Source organism: Panthera tigris, chromosome E1, assembly GCF_018350195.1.
Source record: "Panthera tigris isolate Pti1 chromosome E1, P.tigris_Pti1_mat1.1, whole genome shotgun sequence".
Classification (NCBI taxonomy): domain Eukaryota; kingdom Metazoa; phylum Chordata; class Mammalia; order Carnivora; family Felidae; genus Panthera; species Panthera tigris.
The window spans coordinates 54,963,036-54,983,903 of record NC_056673.1 but is presented as its reverse complement, the minus strand read 5'-3'; the positions used below and the strand labels follow the sequence as shown (position 1 = coordinate 54,983,903).

The 20,868-nt window shown below is 58.4% G+C and overlaps 1 protein-coding gene across 4 annotated transcripts; it reads left to right on the top strand.

Moving 5' to 3' along the window:
- Window positions 1-1,639: 1,639 nt before the first annotated feature.
- On the top strand, window positions 1,640-19,603 carry HID1 (HID1 domain containing). 4 transcript variants are annotated; one of them, XM_042967181.1, is made up of 20 exons: window positions 1,640-1,833; window positions 7,062-7,211; window positions 7,743-7,913; window positions 8,454-8,567; window positions 9,162-9,268; window positions 9,533-9,649; window positions 10,975-11,197; window positions 11,378-11,434; window positions 12,250-12,390; window positions 12,568-12,658; window positions 12,880-13,031; window positions 13,138-13,216; window positions 15,076-15,240; window positions 16,193-16,420; window positions 16,760-16,866; window positions 17,371-17,451; window positions 18,052-18,143; window positions 18,288-18,446; window positions 18,707-18,764; window positions 19,211-19,603. In XM_042967181.1, the coding sequence occupies exons 1-20, from the start codon at window positions 1,768-1,770 to the stop codon at window positions 19,382-19,384; spliced, it is 2,532 nt and encodes an 843-aa protein (XP_042823115.1). In that variant the 5' UTR covers window positions 1,640-1,767; the 3' UTR covers window positions 19,385-19,603. The 4 variants fall into 4 exon arrangements, with proteins under 4 accessions (XP_042823115.1, XP_042823116.1, XP_042823114.1 ...); XM_042967182.1 differs by having other exon boundaries at window positions 8,451-8,564; XM_042967180.1 differs by having other exon boundaries at window positions 8,451-8,567.
- Window positions 19,604-20,868: the final 1,265 nt, after the last annotated feature.

The following is a 20,868-nucleotide window of genomic DNA, read 5'->3' as shown; positions in this document are numbered from 1 at the left end:
AGCTGAAGTTGGACGCTCAACCGACTGAGCCACCCAGGATCCCCAAGATTCTGAAAATTTTTTTAATGTTTTATTTTATTTTTGAGAGAGAGAGAGAAAAACAGAGTGTGAGAGGGGGAGGGGCAGAGAGAGAGGGAGACAAAGAATCCAAAGCAGGCTCCAGGCTCCGAGCTGTCAGCACAGAGCCCAATGTGGGGCTTGAACTCATGAACTGTGAGATCATGACCTGAGCCAAAGTCAGTCGCTCAACCGACTGAGCCACCCAGGCGCCCCAAGATTCTGAATTTTTAATGTCACTGCGGCCTGGACTGAGGTTGGGTGATTTGTAGAGTAGACTGGATTTTAATTATTTTTTTTAATGCCAAATAAAGACACTATTCCTTTGTTATCTTGGAGGGATTAGAAAAGCCACAGAGCCTGCCCAGAATGTCATCCAGGGCAGGGAAAACCCACCTCTGGAGCAAGGACAGAGCTATCCTTCAGAGTCTGCTCCTTGGGTGACAGGGCAACATCCCTGTCCCCCTCCTCTCTGCCTCCATGCCTGTCCTACCCTGCTTTGTGCCACCCTTTCACTGGATAGATGGTGCGCCCCTCATTTTTCACCTGTGGGATTCCTATTTAAGCTAAATGCCACCTTTCTTTGAAGCATCTTAGGATTTCCAGAAGCTTCCAGACACAGCATGCAAGATGATATGGAAAAAATGCTGCCTCTTTTGGTGCCAGAGTTGGATTTGCTGTTTTGGTTTTGTTCTTTAGCAGTTGTGTGAGTTGTCATTACTTTGGGCAAGTAATGTAATTGCTTTGAACTTCAGTTTCCCCTCCTGTAAAATGGGGATAATACTTACCTCAGAGGTAGGTTTTTCTTGTGTTAGAGGCATCATCATTTGCCTCTATCAAAGGCTCACTCAGCTGAACCATATTTACTTCTTTCCTCGTTTCTTTCCCAAACCAATTGCTCATAAAGGGCAGGCCCCATGACTTAAGCTCCCAATGTCCCTGTCTTTGACACAGTGTTAGTAAATAATAGTCCCGCAACACATTTTGTTGAAAACAGATGGACCTCCAAGCATTCTCAGGGAAGGCAGGTGGCCAGAAAGGAGTTGTGGGACCTGGGGGACCCTCCCACTCTCATCAGGCCAGGGAGCTGCTTTTCTGGAGCCTGGGGCTTGTGGCTGGAAAAAAGCGGGGCTGTCTGGTGATGTGGGTTTGACAGGTCAAATAAAAGGGAACCAGGAAAGCAAATACCGAGGGGGGGGGGGGAAAGGAATGGGGAGAATCGGGATTGACAAGGAAGAAACTCAAAGGAGAGGGCTGCCTGGGAAAGTATGGGCCCAGAGTTGCGTGGGACCAATGGTGAGGATGGGGGCAGGGAATGGGAGGCTGGGAGGGTTGCGGGCCCTGGCGGCCGAGTGGAAATGGGAGAGCTGGAACAGGGACAGCGCTCTGAAGCCGAAGGGAGGGCGCAGAGGTCCGGGGTCCGGGGGAGCAGGACGCCCGGAGTGTGTAGCGACAGTGGATCCGAGGGGGAGACTCCCGGCTCACGCAGCGGGCGGGGCGGGGCGCGGCAGGTGCGGGGGCGGAGCCACGTGAGGGCGGAGCCAAGCGGGGAGGAGCCTGGAGGGGGCGGGGCCGACGCCGGGCCCGCAGGCGGGGTGCGCCGCTCCTCTTCTGCGAGAGCAGCGGGGGCCGCGGAGCTGGAGCTGGAGCCGGAGCCCGGGCCGGGGCGGGAGTCGGGGCCGGGGCCGGGCCGGAGCGGGCTCCAGCGATATGGGGTCGGCCGACTCTAAGCTGAATTTCCGAAAGGCGGTGATCCAGCTCACCACCAAGACGCAGGTGCGACCGGGGCCCTGGCCTCCCCACCCACCTGCCGGGCTGGGGGCTGGGCAGGGCCGGGGGGCTGCGCGAACTTGGCTTGTCAGGAGATGGGGGACCGGCTGGCCTGCAGAGTGACGCTGAAGCCAGGGCCGGAGTGGGACCCTTGGCCTGTAGCCCAAGGCTTCATCCCCTAGCCCTAGTCCCTCACCCCCAGCCTCCTCTCCCGGGAATATCCCTCTATCCGCAGCCGCTGTTGCCACCTTAGGCTGACGTGTGCCTACTCCCAGAGCCGGCAGCGCTGCTGTCCGCCACCTGTCCCGCCCCCTCCCCCCACCCCACCCCCGCTCCCGCCCCTCCAGCCTCGCATCTCCAGCTTCCCCCCCTTCCCGCCCCCATCCACCCATCCACCTCCCTGCTCCCCTCCCTGCCCCTCGGTGCCCGAGGTTCCCAGACGCACAGACCCTGGCTGATTCAATGCAAACAAAGCCGGGCCGGCGCCTGCCGGGTCGGGGAAAACAGCTGGTGCGCGCTGGTAGCGGCCTCTCTGGGCCCAGGTCGATGTCCACAGCAAGGGAAGGCCCGGGTCTTCCTGAGAACGTGCAAAGAGTGGCGGGCAGCACTGCAGCCTAGCAAAGAGACCTGTTCCCAGGCCCATGAAGTCCGGTTTCCCAGCTGGGGATCACTGCTCCAGGGGGCTCCTCCTCTGAGGCCCAGCGGTGGGGATGGCTGTGTTTTCAGGTACCCTCTGTTTTCTGGGTCAGGGCTGACAACCCTCCAAGTTGTCTTTGACTGGCTGGTGTGGGGCCTGGGGATGTCTTTCAGCCTAGTCCATGCCTGCACACTCCCCTGAATTCACAAGTGCCACAGGGATCACCTCCTTGCCCCCAACATATAGGACCTGGCCCCAGCAAGGCTGCTTCTCTGCCTACCCCTTCTCTCCTTACCCCTTGAACCAGGCTGCCCTGGCTACAGAGATGCCCAGCCTTGATTCCGCAGATCCCCCACTTTCAAGGGAGTCAGGACTTGCTACTGTCTGGGACTTTCCTCTTACCCTTACCCCCAAGGGCTCTCTCTTGCTCATGGCAGTTAGAGTGGGACTGAGGGAGGCATCTCCCCACAGCCAGCTGGTCACAGCTCCAGAGGCTGGGCCTCTCGTCTTATACTCTCTCATTCCCACGAGAGATAGGTCAGGTGCCTGACAAATGCCCAGGGCCTCTGGACAGTCCAGACCCAGCTAAGAGGCATTTGATAGAAACCAGATTTGCTTCTCAGCCACTTCCCTGATGGCTCCTGATTCATTCTAGCACTTGGCTTTTTGGGGATGGGGCTTCTAGGTCTATGGGTGGGAAGTGGGCCAGTCCCTCTGTGTGGGGCCACAGGGAGAGGAGGGAGGGAGGCAGACTCCCATGTTTACCTACCAGGGGAAGGAAATACCTTGTTGGAGGAATGAACTATGGGCTGTTGGCTCAGCAGGCAGGGTCCTTTGCCAGACCAGCAGGACTAGCTCAGCCAGGTCCCAAAGGATCTGGGTAGATTAGATTCCTACCTGCGCTGGCCCTCTCCCCAAAATACAGTGTGCCCATGGCTTTCCCAGCCCTGTTATGGAGCTGGCTGCGATGCTACTGTCCCATTTCCCAGCTGAGGACAGTGAGTTGGCTTGGGTCAAGACTGGAGCCGGAGACCAGCCTGGGTCTCCCTCCAGAGAGGCCCTGCAGGTGGGAAGGGACCTGGGGTGGCCTGAGGGAGAGACCCTGAAGCCTCCGGTCCTGCAGAGTGACTTGGCTTGGGCAGCTGGGGAGTGAAGACCAGATCCCAGTTGGTTGTTCCAGACCTTGCCACTCAGAATCCCCAAGGAGACTCAGGCCAGTGGTTCACAGGGTGTCCTCCAGTCTCAGATCCTTAGAGGCTGTGCTGTGAACACAGATGTTTGTTCTGGGCTACAGACAAGCCGACCCAGCACCTTTTCCTGTGGCGTGGACATGAGCCACCACTGCTGGGCCTTCCCTGTCTTCCTGCACTGCATCCTGTTTTCTTCCTGCCCTGGGCTAGGCCCGACCCTGGTCCTGAGACTTAGCAATTTGGGCTGTGTTTCCTGAACCTTCCCTAGGATGGGTGGGGCGCTAGAAGGAGGACCTTCCTGGACCCGGATCCCTCCCCTAGATCCTGCCTTTTTGGAGATTCTCTCTGTAGGCCAGGTGAAACCTGGTGGGTCCATGTTTACGTGTGTGCACATATATGTGCGTGTGAACCTGTGGTGACACGGTCCTCCAGGACAGGTCACCCTTAGCAGACTAGAGCACTTGTGGTCCTTCCTTCCCTCTCACCCCCAGCAAGTTGAAAAGATGTAGCTGGGCCCCTAAGCTGGTGGGGGGTCTGGCCTGAGCAGATGTTGGCAAAACCGGGCTAAGAATATCTGGTTTCCCACCAGGGTAGTTCAGTTCCTATGCCCTGGCAGCAAGAGCGTTCCTACCTCCAGCAAAAATACTCTTTTCAAAAAAGACTGGCTTGGACTCTAGAAGCTTCCGCGAGTTGTGTGGCGCCCAGCTCAGGTAACTGGGACCGGAGCTAAGCTGTGTTTCTCCCCTCAGAAGCCTGAGAGGCTCCAGTGACCTTGGCCAATACCCATAGTATCAGGCCAGCCTGGGGTAGCCAGGTGATGGTGACCAAGCTGAAGCCAGGTGATGGTGACCGAGCCGCAATGGGAGCCAGAGAACTGGGACTCTCTTCTGCTTCTTGGTTGGAGTAGCCTGGGGCCTCCTAAGTTTCCTTCTAAGTCTCTCTCCTCATTTTGAATTCAGTCCCTAGGTGATACTTGCCTGATGAACTGGGCCAGAGGTCAAGTCCACTGGTGCTCAGATGAGTTTCTGCCCCTTTAAGGGGGTAGTAACCACCTGGCTGGTGGGGAAAGTGTCAGAGATGGGGGCTTCCCAGAGGTGCTCCCAGGTTTTCTAGGATGTCCTTCCCCACCCCCATCCTGGTCACCCACACTGTGTGTGTGTGTGTGGGGGGGGGGTTGTGGCATCCTGTGACTCCAGTGACTGTCAGAGGGCTGTCCTGGCTGAGGGCAGGAGGGCCAGCAAACCCCAGCCCCAGGGCCCCTCCTTTGGCCTTTGTTCTTCTCCCCCAGCTAACTTGCTCTACCAGTTCTGAGACTGAGCAGGCCCTGGTACCAGGCCTGGCCTGAGGGCCATGGCCACGTGCTGTCCCCCAAGTGCTCTCCTGTAACTTGGAAGGTGGGGGGCGCTGCTGGGGGAGTGGGCCAGGGTACACGTGGACGTTGGTGAGGCTTTCTACCCCACCCGGAGCTTGGACAGCCCCACTGGTGCTCAGCCCTGCCCAGGGACTAGATTGAAGCGATCTCTAGGACTAATGATGGCCTTTCCCTGAACAAATATTGGCTGAACACCTGCCATATGCCCCAAGTGCAGGGTCAAGGAAACAGGGCTGGTGGGCTAATGGGGCCCTGAGGCAGGTGCATTGAGACCCTGGAGTCAGGGCCTATGATGAGTGACTGAGGGTGGGGAGCAGGGTTCCAAGGTGGAAACAATCCTGTCTGGATCTAGAGCTTTGGGAGAATTCTTGGAAGAAGGGGATTCAGAGGACGGAGTTATTTTTAAATGAGATATATTTTGATGGTAAGAGTAATGCACACTGTGTGTGGATTTGTGTGGTAGCAGGGCATTTGTCAGCGCTTTCAGAGAAGGGAGAAGGCTGGGTTGATGGAGCAACCAGGGTCTCTTGTGGGAGCTGCTGTTCAGAGGGTGCCTCGGACACCCTGGCCCTCAGCAGGTGAACATTCAAAAGGAAAAAGTAGTGATACGTGCGCTTGCCAAAAAATATCAGTTAAAAAATAAAAACCACCCAGAGAGTTAATCTCTGTGAACATTCTGTCATTTTCTTCTAGGCTTTTATTGCTGTATAATTTAGCAAAGACTGTGACCACCTTGTAGTTAGTTTTTACCTTATCTTTTCCACACAGTGTTGTACGTTGAGTGTTTTTTATTCATTAACACTCCTTGGGAACACGGTTCTGGTGGTTTGCATAACAACCTGTTATATGGAAGTGTCTTAACTTTTTGAGTGTTCCCTGATTGTTGGCTAGTTAGGTAGATTCCAACTTCTCACTATTATCAACCATAGCACGTCAGTGAGCATCCTTATACGTGCACCTGTCTGATCATTTCTTTAGGGTTTCTAGAAGTGGAATTGATGATTCAAATTGGTGCCCTCTGTGAACTGCCTATGTGATTCAAAATGTGCAACTGTGTTTAAGGTGTGTCACTTCCCTAGGACCAGTGGGACTTTGGAATGTGCTAGAAGGGTGGGCATGCGGGGAAGAGGGGACAGTCCGAGCAGAGGCAAAGAGAAGCTGTGACAGGGTTGTGTCATAGGGAAAGTACATACTGGTGTGTGTGCGTCCGTGTACAATATGTGTGTGTGTGCATACGTGTGTAGATACGTGTGCACACATGTGTGCACGCATGTAGGTATGTTAGGTCAGATCTTGGCTGACTGTCTGGCCCAGGTCTGGACTCAGTCCTGCAGGCAGTGGGGAGCCCTAAAGGTCTCTGTGGAGGGAACAGTGCCTTCGGTGCTGTGCTTTGAACATGGGTTGGGGGCAGCGTGGAGGCAGGATTGAGGAGATAAATTTGGAGGTGGGGCCCTGGCAAGAGTGGACTGAGCTGCGGTGCTGGCAGTGAGTGCTGAGAGGAGCAGGGGCAATCAGAGAGCCATGCGGGTTGACTCCTTTAGACTCGGGTGCGCCAGGAGAGGGTGGAAGCCGGGGCCGAGGGGAGACGGTGAGGCTGGGCTTAGGCGAAATGATCATCCATCGATCATCCATCGTCTTGTCTTCTTCCTTGGGGAGGGGCATGACCTGGGTCTGGTCCCCAGGCACTTGACCTAGAAGCTTGGCCTGGGGAGGTCCCCAGGTGGGGAGGCCCTGCCAGAGGAGGACGGTGAGTTTCCCTGTCCCTCAGGGACTGAGTTAGGCTTTGGCTGCCGAACTCAGAGCCCGGCTGACCTCTGGCATCCGCACCAAGTGTCTCCAGCCTGCCTGTGCCAGCCCGGGCTCGTGATGGCTGAAGCATGGCCCCCACATGGGAGGGCTCCTGGGCACCAGCAGGGATGGCACAAGGGGACCGTGGCTTCCTTGCTGGGGCTCCTTTGGCTACAGACTGGTCAAACTGTGGGCCTGTCGGCAAGGGATAGTGTAATCACTCTGGACACGCTGGGTCCCCCCACAGCCTGTGGAAGCCACCGATGATGCCTTTTGGGACCAGTTCTGGGCGGACACGGCCACCTCGGTGCAGGATGTCTTTGCCCTGGTGCCAGCGGCAGAGATCCGGGCCGTGCGGGAGGAGTCACCCTCCAACCTGGCCACTCTGTGCTACAAGGTGAGCGCAAGGTACCCCGTCCCTCGCTGCCACTCCCTGCTGGGCCATTTCCCACCCTCCCAGGGGGGCACGGAAGCTGGCCCAGCCCTGGGGACCTAGAGAGCAGGTCCCCATGACATCCCGCCTGCCCAGTTCTGGGCAGTCTCAAGGTGGCACCCACCTGGACCCGCTGGCTGGGCTCTGGCAGGGAAGTGATCCTGGCACCCACTCCCTGTGAGGGCTTCCTCCGGCCCCCACCTTGCTGAGCACCTTCCCACACATCCACTTATTCAGCTCATCCTGTGTGGTGGATGCTGTTACTGTCACCATTTTACAGATGACGAGACAGATTCAGAGAGGTGGTCACTTAGCAAGGTCTCAGCCAGTGAGCGGCGGGCTGGGCTCTCCAGTGAGGCTGCTCTCTGGGCCACTTCCCGTCCCCCTGGGCTGACTGAGCCAGTCTGCCTCTACCCCTCCAAAGCCTGGAGTGACCCCGAGTGTCAGAGCCCCACTCCCCACCCTTCTAGTGTACCCCTCTGCGTGTCCCCACAGGCCGTGGAGAAGCTGGTGCAGGGAGCGGAGAGCGGCTGCCATTCGGAGAAGGAGAAGCAGATCGTTCTGAACTGCAGCCGGCTTCTCACCCGTGTGCTGCCCTACATCTTTGAGGACCCTGACTGGAGGGGCTTCTTCTGGTCCACAGTGCCCGGGGCAGGGCGAGGAGGGGTCTGTGGGCCTGGCTGTGGGGCTGGGTGGGAGGTGACGGGGAGACAGGGAGAGAACCCATTTGGGGTTGGTCATATTCCTCCAAATCTCTTGTGGCGTTTGGGAAGTACGAGAGTAGGCAAGTAGGGGGTGCTACTGAGGAGGGGGCTTCTCCCACAGGGGTCTCTGCCCCTGCAGCTGGGCAGATGTGGGGCAGGGAAGCTGGGCACTTGCCCTCCCTGGCTGCCCCCTCCCGGGCCGAGGACAGGACCCCAGTGATTCCCAGCAGCCTGACGCTCTAGAGTTTTAGGGACCTGGCCTGGCTCCTCCCAGTCAGTGGGGAGGGTTTTTCCTCCCAGGGTCCCAGCCCTGCTTCTGCTCTGGCCCCTTCTGCCTAAGGAGGTTTGAGGTGATTGGGAATCTACTTCCTTTCTCTTCTGCCTCTACCTTCATCCCACTGCCCATGGGTGCCTGCCTGGGCCCAGATCCCAACCGCCTTCTGGGGCCACCTCTCCTTGGCCAGCGACCACTGAGGGGGCCTATATGTTATGTCCCTAGCAGGGAGAGGACGACGACGAGAATGCCCGGCCCTTGGCTGAGTCCTTGCTTCTGGCCATCGCTGACCTTCTCTTCTGCCCAGATTTCACTGTCCAGAGCCACCGCAGGAGCACTGTGGTGAGAGCCCCCCAGTCTTCCACCCCCCAGACCGGGGAGGGCTCTGGTCCTGGGTTGGGGCTGGTTGAAGTTCCCTGGGGCGGGACGCTGTGAGGGCAGGGGCTGCTCTGGGAGAGCCGGGCAGGTCTGGGAAGGGCTGGTGGCTGGTACAGCTGGAGAGGAGCCAGCTGGTGCCTGGCCCTGCCCCCTGTATCCGGGAGGCTGGCACAAGCACCCATTGTCCTCGCCTAGGCAGTGGGTGGGGGGTGTGGGGCTTGGACGGAGGAGGTCTGGCCCTCTCACTTCCTGGGGGCCCATGGACTCGACCTTGAGTGTTCTCTGCCCCCCACCCCCACGCACCACCAGGTGCACCCAATTCCGTTCCCTTCCCGCCCTCTCTCTCTCTCCCTGCCTCAAGCTGGACCGAGCAAGTAAAAGAACCAGAGGAGAAAAATGAGCTTTCAAGAACATTAATTTCTTCCCTTGTGCATTATCACCTGGGGCATTTTGAGGATCTGTCTTTAGGATAATATGAGGGTCTCTGCCCCCAGGGGTGACAATGGGGGGTCTTGATCACTCACTCCCAGCCTGATCACTCTCTGACCGTGTCCCCAGGACTCGGCAGAGGATGTCCACTCTCTGGACAGCTGTGAATACATCTGGGAGGCTGGCGTGGGCTTTGCTCACTCTCCCCAGCCCAACTACATTCATGACGTGAACCGGTGAGCTTTGGTTGGACCCGGAGCCCACAGTGTGGCTGGACCCCAGGCCTTCCCCCCACTCCCCGGCTCGGAGAGGGAACCACGCATGGGGTCTTTCAAGGAGACCCTGTCCACTTGGGACCCAACATCAATCTGATAGAAATAACGTGGGGTCATTACTTTTCATGGACTTGAGCTGGGGCCGGGCAGGGTGGGCATGCCCTCCTACAGGAGAATTGCCATCCTCAGGTACTGAACCCCCTGCCGTAACCCCCCCTCCCTAAGGATGGAGCTATTGAAACTGCTGCTGACATGCTTCTCTGAGGCCATGTACCTGCCCCCAGCTCCGGACAGTGGCAGTACCAACCCGTGGGTGCAGTTCTTTTGTTCCACGGAAAACAGGTGAGGGGCCCTGGCCTTTCTTTCCATTCTTCTGGTTCCAGGCAGCTGGGAGAGGAGGCTGCTCTCCAGCCCCGAGTCTTAGTTGAGGGGAGGTGCTGCCCCCTGGTGGTGATGGCTTGTAATGTACCTGCCACACGTTGTGCTCTCAAAGTCCAAGGTCCCAACTGGGGGGGGGGGGGGGGGGTGTAGGGGAATGGTGCCTGGGTCCTCCATCTAGAGCTGTGCTGTCCCGTAGAAATATAACGCCAACCTCATATGCAAGTAGAACATTTCCAGTAGTGACAGTAAAAGAATAAAAAAGAAACAGGTGGACTTAATTCTAATATTTCATTTAACTGAATATATCCAAAATACTACTACCATTTAGCATGTAACCAGTGTGCAGAATTATTGAGAGGTTTTACATTCCCTTCATGCTAAGTTTTCAACATCCGCCGTGTAGTTTATACTTACATCTGCATTCAGACCAGCCACGTTGTAAACTCTCAACGGCTACACGTGGCTTGTATCCAGCAGTGCCACTGAAGAGTGGCTGGGGAGAAGGCATCGTGAAATACCCCGAAGGATGGGGAAGCCTGGCCCACGTGGGGGCGTCCCTGGGCTCTGGGGGCACATGGTGGGACTTAGCAGCTACACATGCTGTGCAGAGCTGTGCCCAGGATGGTGCAGGCAGCTCAGGAGGCTCCCTGAGGGGAAGCCCCTCACCCTGTGGGACCCCAGCCCATTTTTTGAAGTCCCAAGGGAGGGTATCTGCCTCTCAAAGACCTGAGGGTCATTGTCAAGCCTGTAGATGGTGCAGTGCCAAGAATGGACCCTGATGTAAACTATGGGCTTTGATGATGTGTCCACGTAGGTTCGGTGTGGCAAAGAGCCGCTCTGGCGTGGGCTATCGGTAGTGCGGGAGGCTGTGCGTGTGTGGGTGCAGGGGGTACAGGGGAATCTCTGTTCCTTCCTTGTGATTTTTGCTGTGAACTAAAACTGCTCTAAAAATAGTCTTACATTTAAAAAAAAAATAGGCTTTAGCCCTTGGGAGAAAAATCTAAGGGGTATCGACACGATTTCCCATATAACTGGCCATCCCACTCTTGGTAATACATTCCTCTGCGCTTGGCCCAGCCTGGCCTGGGTTCTGGATGCAGGCAAGGACAAGGCGGGGTGTCTCTCTTAACTCAGGAGGGGATCAGCCTGGTTCTGTAATCTGGTTCCCAGCCTAGGGCGAGCACCAGAACACTTGTGGAACGAGGGGGTGGCCTGGCTGACCCTCCTGGGAGGTGGACAAGGGCTGGTCTCGTGGTCTCCACAGCCTCGCCCCTCCTCTGCCGCAGACATGCCCTGCCCCTGTTTACTTCCCTCCTCAACACCGTGTGTGCCTATGACCCTGTGGGCTACGGGATCCCCTACAACCACCTGCTCTTCTCCGACTACCGGGAACCCCTGGTGGAGGAGGCTGCCCAGGTGCTCATTGTCACCTTGGACCATGACAGTGCCACCAGCGCCAGCCCCACCGTGGACGGCACCACGACAGGCACTGCCATGGATGACGCGGACGTAAGGATGGGAGTGGGGGGAGGGCAGCTGGCCCTGCCAGGCTCGGGGCACTCTCTTTAGCAGAGCTGGGCAAGGGATACCAGGTGGGCACCTCATGGTGAGCCTGGGGATGTCTGAGGGAGCCCTGGGGTAGGGGCAAGGGTGAAGCCACCCGCTTATCCCAGGCTCCACTCTTGGCAGCCTCCAGGACCTGAGAACCTGTTTGTGAACTACCTGTCCCGCATCCATCGTGAAGAGGTGAGTTGAACACTCCTCTTGCTCCGGTGGATTCTCAATGCCCACCCCCCACAATGGTTATGGCCTTGCAGGGGGGCGAGGGGTTGGAGACGAGATGGGGTAGGGGGAGTTCTGACCCCTACAGGAAGGAACCAGGGTCCCTGTGGACTTGGCCACCCCTGGTGAAACTGTGATGGCAGGACTTCGAGGGTTTTGAGATGCAGAAAAGGGCTGATGGCCTCAACTGGGTAAGGACAACTGGGCAGGCTTCCAGGAGGAGGTGGCTTTGAGGTCAGGTTTTGGTCAGGGGAATGACAGTGGCCTTAGAGGCCAGGCAGACCTGAGTTCTTGTGTCCTGGGACCTTGGGGGAGGTTCTTGTGTTCCCAGAGCGCTGGCTTCTGCGGCTGTAACATGGAAACAGTAACTTCCCCCTTGCCTTGTTGAGAGGATTTCTTGTAGCGGGTGCTGAGTGAGTGACCACTCTTTGAGAATAGTAGAGTGTGCCTCTGGTGTGACAGGGCGATGGGGAGGGGTGGGGGCATAGCATCGGTTAACACAGAGTCCAGTTCAGAGTGTGGGTGTGGGGGGTCACTAAAAGCAGCCTTGCTCGGGGACAGGGGAGCCTGTGGTCTGGGGGAGGGGCAGGAGTTCCCTCCGGACCTGCCCTGGACTCAGCTTCCTGAGGGGCCTGCATCAGGACAGCTATTGATGACAGAACCTGGGCCTTTCAGGCTCTAGAGGTGGGACCAGGCTCCGGGGGAATGAGGAGGCGTTTGTGGGGAAGCCGCAGCCACAGAGGGCTGGACTGGACAGGTTCCCGCTGTCCCCCACTCAGGACTTTCAGTTCATCCTCAAGGGCATAGCCCGGCTACTCTCCAACCCTCTGCTCCAGACCTATTTGCCCAACTCCACCAAGAAGATCCAGTTCCATCAGGAGCTGCTGGTCCTCTTCTGGAAGCTCTGTGACTTCAATAAGGTGGGCTGGCCTCGGGGACCTGGCCTGGTGGGCAGCAGTCTCCCCTGAGATGGGGAGTGGCCACTCTGGATAGCCCAGTGTTGGGGACAGTGTCTGGGGACACTCCCAGGATGGGGAGGGGGTGGGGCAGAGCTGTCTCCCCCCTGACCCTGCCCACCTGTCCCCCACCCCACCCAGAAATTCCTCTTCTTTGTGCTGAAGAGCAGTGATGTGCTGGACATCCTGGTCCCCACCCTCTATTTCCTCAATGATGCCCGAGCGGATCAGTGTAAGGCTGGGGGCGGGCATGAGATCCGGGGGGGGAGGGGGGCTTCCTTGTAGAGGGGTGGGTCGGGCCGGTCTGTGCTGCCCCCCCGGGAGCTCAGGCTTGGGGCTCTGACCTCCCAGAAGGGACTTCTTCCTGGGCTTCTGAGATGGGTCTCTGCCCCGGGCTCCCTTCCTCCCCTCCGCACCCTGTGTGGTGACTTCTCTCATTACCGCCTGCCGCAGCTCGGGTGGGCCTGATGCACATCGGAGTCTTCATCCTGTTGCTTCTGAGCGGCGAGCGGAACTTTGGGGTGCGGCTCAACAAGCCCTACTCAGTGCGCGTGCCCATGGACATCCCGGTCTTTACCGGTACCCACGCAGACCTGCTCATTGTGGTGAGGGGCCTCCCTCAGCCAGGGCCTGGGGACGGGGGGGATGTCCTTTTGGCCCAGTCTGGAGGTGGAGGGGACCCCACGGCCACCCCTCTGCCTCCTCGTACAGGTATTCCACAAGATCATCACCAGCGGTCACCAGCGGCTGCAACCCCTCTTCGACTGCCTGCTCACCATCGTGGTCAACGGTAGGGGGGCTGGGAGCCCGCCTTCCCAGTGCTCACCACCAGGTGGCGCCAGGCCACGGGCTGACCGGCCGTGCCTCCCTGGCTCAAACCCCTCCCTTCCAATAGCAGTATGATGGTAGCTTCCTTTACACTGGTCAATTTTCTAGTAGCCACATTAAAAACAACAACAACAACAACAGTAACAACAACAAAACAGAAGCAGGTGACAATAGTTTTAGAATATATTTTATGTAATCCACTCTATCCAAAATACCATCATCTCAACATATAATTATACCCCATGCAAATTATTAGGATATACATTTCTTAATTTTTAAAATTTACTTATTTATATAAAAGTTTTAAAATGTTTATTTTTGAGAGAGAGAGAGAGAGAGAGAGAGAGACAGAGCGTGAGCAGGGGAACGGGCAGACAGAGAGGGAGACACAGAATCCAAAGCAGGCACTAGGCACTGAGCTGGCAGCACAAAGCCTGATACGGGACTTGAACCCAACAAACTTGGGATCATGACCTGAGCTGAAGTCAGACATTTAACCAACTGAGCCACCCAAGCGCTCCTTAAATTTATTTATTTTTGAGAGAGAGAGAGAGAGAGAGAGAGGAAAAAACAAAACAAAACAAAACGAACGAGCGGGGGAGGGGCAGAGAGAGGGGGATAGAGAGAATCTGGAGCAGGCTTTGTGCTTTCAGCAATCTCACAAACCGTGAGATCATGACCTGAGCCGAACTAAAAAATCAGAGCCATGCAGGCGCCCCCCCCAAATTATTGGGATATTTTATATTCTTTTTCACATCCAGTCTCCAAAATCTTGTGTATTTCACATGTGCAGCACATCTCGGTTAGAAGTAGCTTTGTTTCAAGTGTTTAATGGCCACAAACAGCTTGTGGTGACTGTGCTGGACAGCACGGATTTGGACAGTGTGGTCTCAGGGCATCAGGATGTGCCCCAGCCTCCCGCGAGGACTGCAGACCCCTGTGTCCCAGGGGAGGGGCTCAGGCTGGCTGGTGTGCCGGGCCCAGGAAGCAGGGTGGCTGTGGGCTGAGGCAGGATGACTTATGTGCGGCTGACTTTTGGAGAGGACGTCTTGGGAGGGAGTGGACTGGACTCCAGAGTTGATGGGCCGGAGCTGGGCCCTGGGGTCCCCTAGGTGCACCCTGAGCTCTAGGGCCAGAACCGCACCTTCCCTTACTGGTTCACTCCCCGGCTCTGTTTCACACATTTTAACTGAGCACTGTCTAAGTGTAGCTGCTTCTGAGAAATGCATTTGTGAACGAGAAAGCCACCGTCCCTGCCCCAGCCTGGTGAGGGAGAAAGACACGAGACAAAGAAGCTCACAGATCGATATATGGCTTCATGCCATGCACAGCGCTTTATCTCTGACTCCCCTCACAGGCCCTGCAAAAAATAAGTTTCTAATTATGCTTGGAGTATCCGTTTCATATTCCAGAAAGACTCACGGATCCTGAGTTTGTATCCCTGCTCAATCATTTTATAACGGGGAACTTTGGGCAAGTTTACAAACCTCTCCGAGTCTGTATAAAAATGGGGATGGTTTCATCTGTGTCCGGACCCGCCCCCCCCCCGCCCCCCACCTTTCAGAGGTGTGGCGAGGAGTGGGCGAGAGGCCATGTGTGAGTGGCTCTGTGAACAGTAGGGCTGTCCCCCTGGAGTCCTGTAGAAGGCATGGCCAGTGTGGCCTTGGTCTCTGAGGACTCGTTCTTCCTGGCTTTGTGAGGGGCTTTACAGGCAAGGGGCAGGCAGGGGTTTGAAGCAGGAACATCTCATCCTGTTCAGGCTGGGGGTGTGCAGGGAGGACTGGTGGGGGCCCCAGGAGTGAGCCGGCTCCTCCCCTGCAGTGTCCCCCTACCTCAAGAGCCTGTCCATGGTAGCTGCCAATAAGCTCCTGCACCTGCTGGAGGCCTTCTCCACCACCTGGTTCCTCTTCTCTGCTGCCCAGAACCACCACCTGGTCTTCTTCCTCCTGGAGGCCTTCAACAACATCATCCAGTACCAGTTTGATGGTGAGGCAGCAGCCCGAGCCCCTGGCCTGGATGGGAATCAGGGCGGGCAGTGCGCAAGGACACCTTCCCGTCTAAGGAGGACACAGCTCCCTGTCCCGCCGCCCCTAGTCCATGCAACATGCATTTATTAAGCACCTGCTGTATACCAAGCTCAGTGCTGGGTGGAGGGGATACGGTGGAGAGTAAAGCAGAATGCTTCCTCCCCTACGGAGCTCCCAGCTGGGGATGGAGGCACTGAGGGAGGCTTTAAGAATAAATAATAACCCACAAGAAGCATTTAGCAGAGTGTCTGGCGACTTCCATATTAGTGGTTATTATTGTTTCCAAAAGGAATATTTGCACTGATCGTGAGGGAGGAATGGGGGTGGGGGAGGGTAGAAAAGCATCGTGTGGGGTGGCAGCATATGCAAAGGCCCTGGGGTGAGATGCTGAACTGAAAGCAGAACAGTGTAGTGAGAGGCAGGACTAGAGAGCTGGATGGGGCATTGAAGGCCCAGAGCCGAGGGGATTCAGTGTGGGCAGCAGAGCACAGGCCCAGGCCATATTGTCCTTACTGTCCTTCCTTCCTGGTGACCTGGCTTAGGGACATGGTCAAAATATTGAACAGCTGGCTTGGTGTGGACACTGACACGCTGGGCCTGCCCCACTTTGCCAGTGTTACCCCTTAGTGTGCTGGGCCGTGAGGGGGTCTGGAAGGGACTGGGGAGGGGCACGGGGGGAGCTCATCCCAGAAGCTCTTCTCCAACAATGTGACATCTCGGTATAGCCACTGCCACCCCCACTGCCGGGTGCCAGTCCTTCTATAGCTCCGTCTCTTGGGCGCCCCGTACCCTCTCCTACCTCTGGGGTCAGACGCCCTCCTGTCCTTCAGACTCCCCCTCCCAGAAACCTGCCCGGCTGGAGGGGGAGGCGAGGGGGCCTCCCCGAGGTGAGGCGTGCTCCCTCTCTACAGGAAACTCCAACCTGGTCTACGCCATCATCCGAAAGCGCAGCGTCTTCCACCAGCTGGCCAACCTGCCCACCGACCCGCCTGCCATCCACAAGGCCTTGCAACGGCGCCGACGGACGGCTGAGCCCTTGTCCCGAACCGGCTCACAAGAGGGCGCCTCCATGGAGGGCTCCCACCCTGCCGCCCCCGCCGAGCCCGGCACTCTCAAGACCAGCCTGGTGGCCACCCCAGGTCTGGCCCCGGCGGGTGGCAGGGGGATGTGGGTGCCTGCGTGGTTGGGGGACAGACAGGGTCTCTGGGATGTCATGCAATCTCTGGCAAAGGGCATGGCCTGAGTTGGGAAGCCGAGGGTACGGGAATGGCTGCAGGGGTGGGGGTGAGGATATTGGGAGGCGGAGGAGGACTAGCTTGGTTGGGGGGTGGGACTGCGCCTCAGAACTGGGTGTGCGGGGGTCAGGCATGGCATCGCTAAAGTGGGGGAAAGAGGGGGCCTCGCGGGGCCCAGCGCAGATGCTTCCTCGGAGGGGCCCCACAGCAGGTGTCCTCACACCCACCTGCCCCCACCCCCAGGCATTGACAAGCTGACGGAGAAGTCCCAGGTGTCAGAGGATGGCACCTTGCGATCCCTGGAGCCCACGTCCCAGCAGAGCTCGGCGGATGGCAGTCCCACTGCAGAGGTGGGTGACGGGGACTCCCACAGTGGGGTGAGGTTGGGACTTCCCTTTCTCCCCAGCCTCTGCGGTGGGGGCCGGGCCAGGGTGCTCTGGGATTACCTGCAACAGAGGGCAGAAACCCAGTGCCCAGGGCATCTGGGGACTGGGGGTGCTTTCGCAGACCTCTCCCTTGTTTACTGGTCCCAGGCTTAAGCCCTTGGCCTTCAGACTCCTCATCCATCAATCTTATCTGAGCTGAGCTGGCCTTTACCCGACCAGCCCAGTCAGCCCCTAGCCTGAAACCTGTCATCAGGCTGGGCTGGGTCGGGCAGGGCCTGAAACCCAGGGCAAAGGGTACTGGGCTGGGCTGTCCCCACCGTTCGGAGTGAGCCCCCCACCAAAGGGGCCAGTGTCATTGCCTCCTAGATTCCAGGCTATGGGAGAGCCTGGGAAGAAGGGCTTTCCCTCTGTCCTCTGCCCCATGCCTGCTCCCTGTACCCCTCACTCCTGTCCCTTCCCTCGGTGCAGGAGCCCGGCCAGGCATGGCGAGAGCAGCGGCGACTGTCCAGCGCGTCAGCCAGTGGGCAGTGGAGCCCAACATCGGAGTGGGTGAGGGTTTGGGCAGGTGGCTCTGAGGTGGGGGCGGGGCGGGGGCTCTTGGCCCTACAAACAGCTCAGTGAAGGCTCGGAGGGGGATGTGTCCAAATCCAAAAACGAGCCTGGGAGCCAGGCTCCAGATCACTCCTTCCGGCTGGGTGACCTTGGACTCTCTGGCTGGGTTGCTTCCTCTGTCTACATTGTTCTGGAATATGCTGCAGGGTTGAACTCCACTTGCCCACAGCGCTGGCTTCCTTACTAAGCTTTCCTTTCCAGCTTCCTCCCCCAGTTCACTTGTCCACTCCCTTGTGTGTGTCCTGTGATCACTACTAATTGTGCTTCAGTGGGGATAAACGTCCTACTTGGTCATGTCATTGTGAGGATCCAAGGGGACAGCTTTTGGCACGTAGTTTATGCTCGATGACAGGCCACAGCTCTTGCCATGAATAACCGTCAGTGTTCATGGGCCCTGCCCTGGGCCAGGCCCTTGTTGTGGTGAGCGGGGACCCTTTCTGCCCCGGGGAGCCCGTGCTTCTGGGTCAGGGGTCAGGCCTATCCCCTCGCCGGTGGGGGCTGCTCTCCCAGCCCCAGGAACCCCCGTCCCTCCCCCAGGTTCTCTCGTGGAAGTCCAAGCTGCCACTGCAGACCATCATGAGGCTGCTTCAGGTGCTGGTTCCCCAGGTGGAGAAGATCTGCATTGACAAGTGAGGCCTGGGGAGGGGGGGGGGCAGCAGGTGGGCCGGGGCGGGGCTGGGTGTGACCGGGGGCATGGGTCCCATGCTCCCCTCGACTTTCAGGGTGGGTTTCCCCATGTGGGCACGTTGGAAACCATCCCCTCTTCCTGGCAGGGGCCTGACGGATGAGTCAGAGATCCTGAGGTTCCTGCAGCATGGCACCCTGGTGGGGCTGCTGCCCGTGCCCCACCCCATCCTCATCCGCAAGTACCAGGCCAATTCGGGCACGGCCATGTGGTTCCGCACCTACATGTGGGGCGTCATCTACCTGAGGTGGGTCTGCCCGGCGGGGGTGGGGGCGGCGGGGACTCAGCGGGGGGCGGGGGGGGCCTCCGCTCTGGGTCCCGGCATGGCAGTAGGCTTAATGTTGAGACGGTCAACCAGGAGGGTCTCGTCTAGTCGAGGGTGGGCTCCCACTGCCTAGGATGGGACAGCAGGGTGGAAGGGGTTTGGGCTGTACCACGTCCTAGCTCCTCCCCAGTCTTTCCTGCAAGGCCTCCCAGCACCCCCGTGACAGCCGACTCCCTCCGCAGGAATGTGGACCCACCTGTCTGGTACGACACGGATGTGAAGCTCTTTGAGATCCAGCGGGTGTGAGGCTGGGACCGGGGGAGGGTGGGGGCCCTGGCCCCTTGATGCTCCCCTGACTCCATGTTCTGGGCTTTAAATGACCACAATCAGAGCCGGGGCTGACAGAGTGGCTGAGTCCTGGGGGGCAGGCTCTAAAGGCCCCTTGTAGCTGGGATGGTGGGGACAGGCTGTGATCAAACCCCTTTCCCTGCCCTCCCCCTCCCCACAGGGGCATCTGGGTGGCTGTGGACTCACAGGAGCCTCCTGTCTCCAGGGCTTCAGGCCCTGGCCAGAGCCCCTGCCTCACTCTGATTCCCCCTCAAGACCCCTTTTCTGTGCTACCCACCCCCAGGGGCCACGGTGCCCTAATGGGCTGCCCTACAGGGAGCTGTGAGCTGTCCCTTAAGGCACCTGGCAGGGACAGGGGAGCCTTTCCAAGCCTCCTAACCTGGAACCACCTGGTCCAGGACCAGGCTTGCTGCTGGGGCCCAAAGGAGGAAGGACAGTGTCCGGGTCACTTGAGGAGAAGACCAGGGGCTACTAGACTGCAGAAGCCAGACTGGGGGACCTCCTGCATTTTAGGGGTTTGGAGTGGGGTGTTGAGGGTCTCCTGCTATATTCTCTCTGGTCAATGGATGTAGCCTGACTCTCTTATCCAGTAGGGGCAGAGAAGGGTGGGGAGGGAACCATTCGATCCTCCCTGCCCCCACCCGCTGCCTGGATGACTGGGGGGCGGAGGGGGCAGGATGCCACCCCTCCACCCTCCAGCTCTGGCCTCTGGGTCTCCCTCACCCTATTTGTGTCAGTACAATCTTTGCTGTGTACAATCGGCCTCTTTACACAATAAACCGTCCTCTCCATGTCCTGGCTCTTTGTGCTTGGAGGGGAGGGGCTCGGGCCATGGCTCTTGTCTTCAGGGGAGCTGGGGACTCTGTCTCCCAAAGTCAGTCCCCAGAGGGCCCTCAGCATATGCCTGGGAACCAGCATTTATCATTTTCTCGGGTGGGGAAATGGAGGCTTGCATCCTCTCACCCAGGATGCGGCCCCCTGGGCTCTGGCCACCCGGAGAAAGCGCCCAGGCAGGAGAGGACAGAGGCTTGCCTCCCAGCCTTCTGCACGGCCCCCAGGGGCTGTGCTGGTCCCAGGAAGCCACCAAAACAGCACTGGGGGCCCCTGGGGCTGCGGCCCTGTGCCTGGCAGTGCCCAGCATCATGGGGAGGGGCCCAGAGGCCTGCAAAGCCTGGGCTGCCCTCCCTGAGCCTCACCCTGGGCTTCACCTGGGGCCCGGCCCACTGTTTGCACTGGGCTCAGGGTGATGGATGGGCCATCAGCGCCTCTGCCCCTTCCACCCAGTGGCTCAGAGGATCCAGCGGGCCAGAGTCTGCAGTCCCTGTGCTAAGCCAGGTGCAGAAAGTCACCTGGGGCTCTGTGCCAGGGAGGAGCGTGTTAGTGAGGGGTGGGGGCATGTGAGAGCCCTAGCCCCTCTCCTCACCTCCTCCCATGAACCAGGCAAGGGAGGGACTGGGTTAGACACCTCCTGGCCCAGAAATGGACCATCCCGGCCCCAGAGCCCTGACCAGGAAGACTGTCCCTTCCTACCATACTCGAATTGACAGCTCTGTCCCTGAGAACAAATGTCACGAAGCTTGAATGTAATCGATCAAACAAACAGGGTTTATGGCAGCAGGAGAGAGCTGTTGAACTCTTCCTGGTAGCTAATTAATGAGCTCATTAGGAGACAGCGTATGTGGGGAGGGAGGGCCAGGCCTGCTCGCTGGGCTGCAAGCTTCTAGAATGTCCTGGGCTGAGCTTGAACCAAGTACCCTCCCCACAGAATGAGGCAGACCCCTGAGATCAGTCTGGGTGGCAGCGCCACCCCCCCCCCCCCGCCAGACTCCATCATTTAGGGCTGTCGGTCCTGGAGAGTAGCCGTGGGGGGCTTCCTGGGATGTCCCCTGGGCTGTACTGATTGTGGTGGTGAACAGGGGCAGGCACGTGCCCAGTCCTGGGTGTGAGCATCAGAAGCTCAGTGTCCAGGCCCTGCCCTTGGTCTTGGGCTGCAGACGGTACCTCCCACCTCAGTGAGGATCTGGGGGAGGGGGAGGCTTTGGGGAATCCAGTCTGG

Bases quoted from the DNA above. Each gene is read 5' to 3' on its own strand.
- HID1 (XM_042967180.1), top strand. From the start codon at position 1,768: ATGGGGTCGGCCGACTCTAAGCTGAATTTCCGAAAGGCGGTGATCCAG. The intron at 9,650-10,974 runs GTGAGGGGCCCT...CCTCTGCCGCAG, and splicing joins TTTTGTTCCACGGAAAACAG to ACATGCCCTGCCCCTGTTTA. The intron at 13,032-13,137 runs GTGAGGGGCCTC...CTCCTCGTACAG, and splicing joins ACGCAGACCTGCTCATTGTG to GTATTCCACAAGATCATCAC.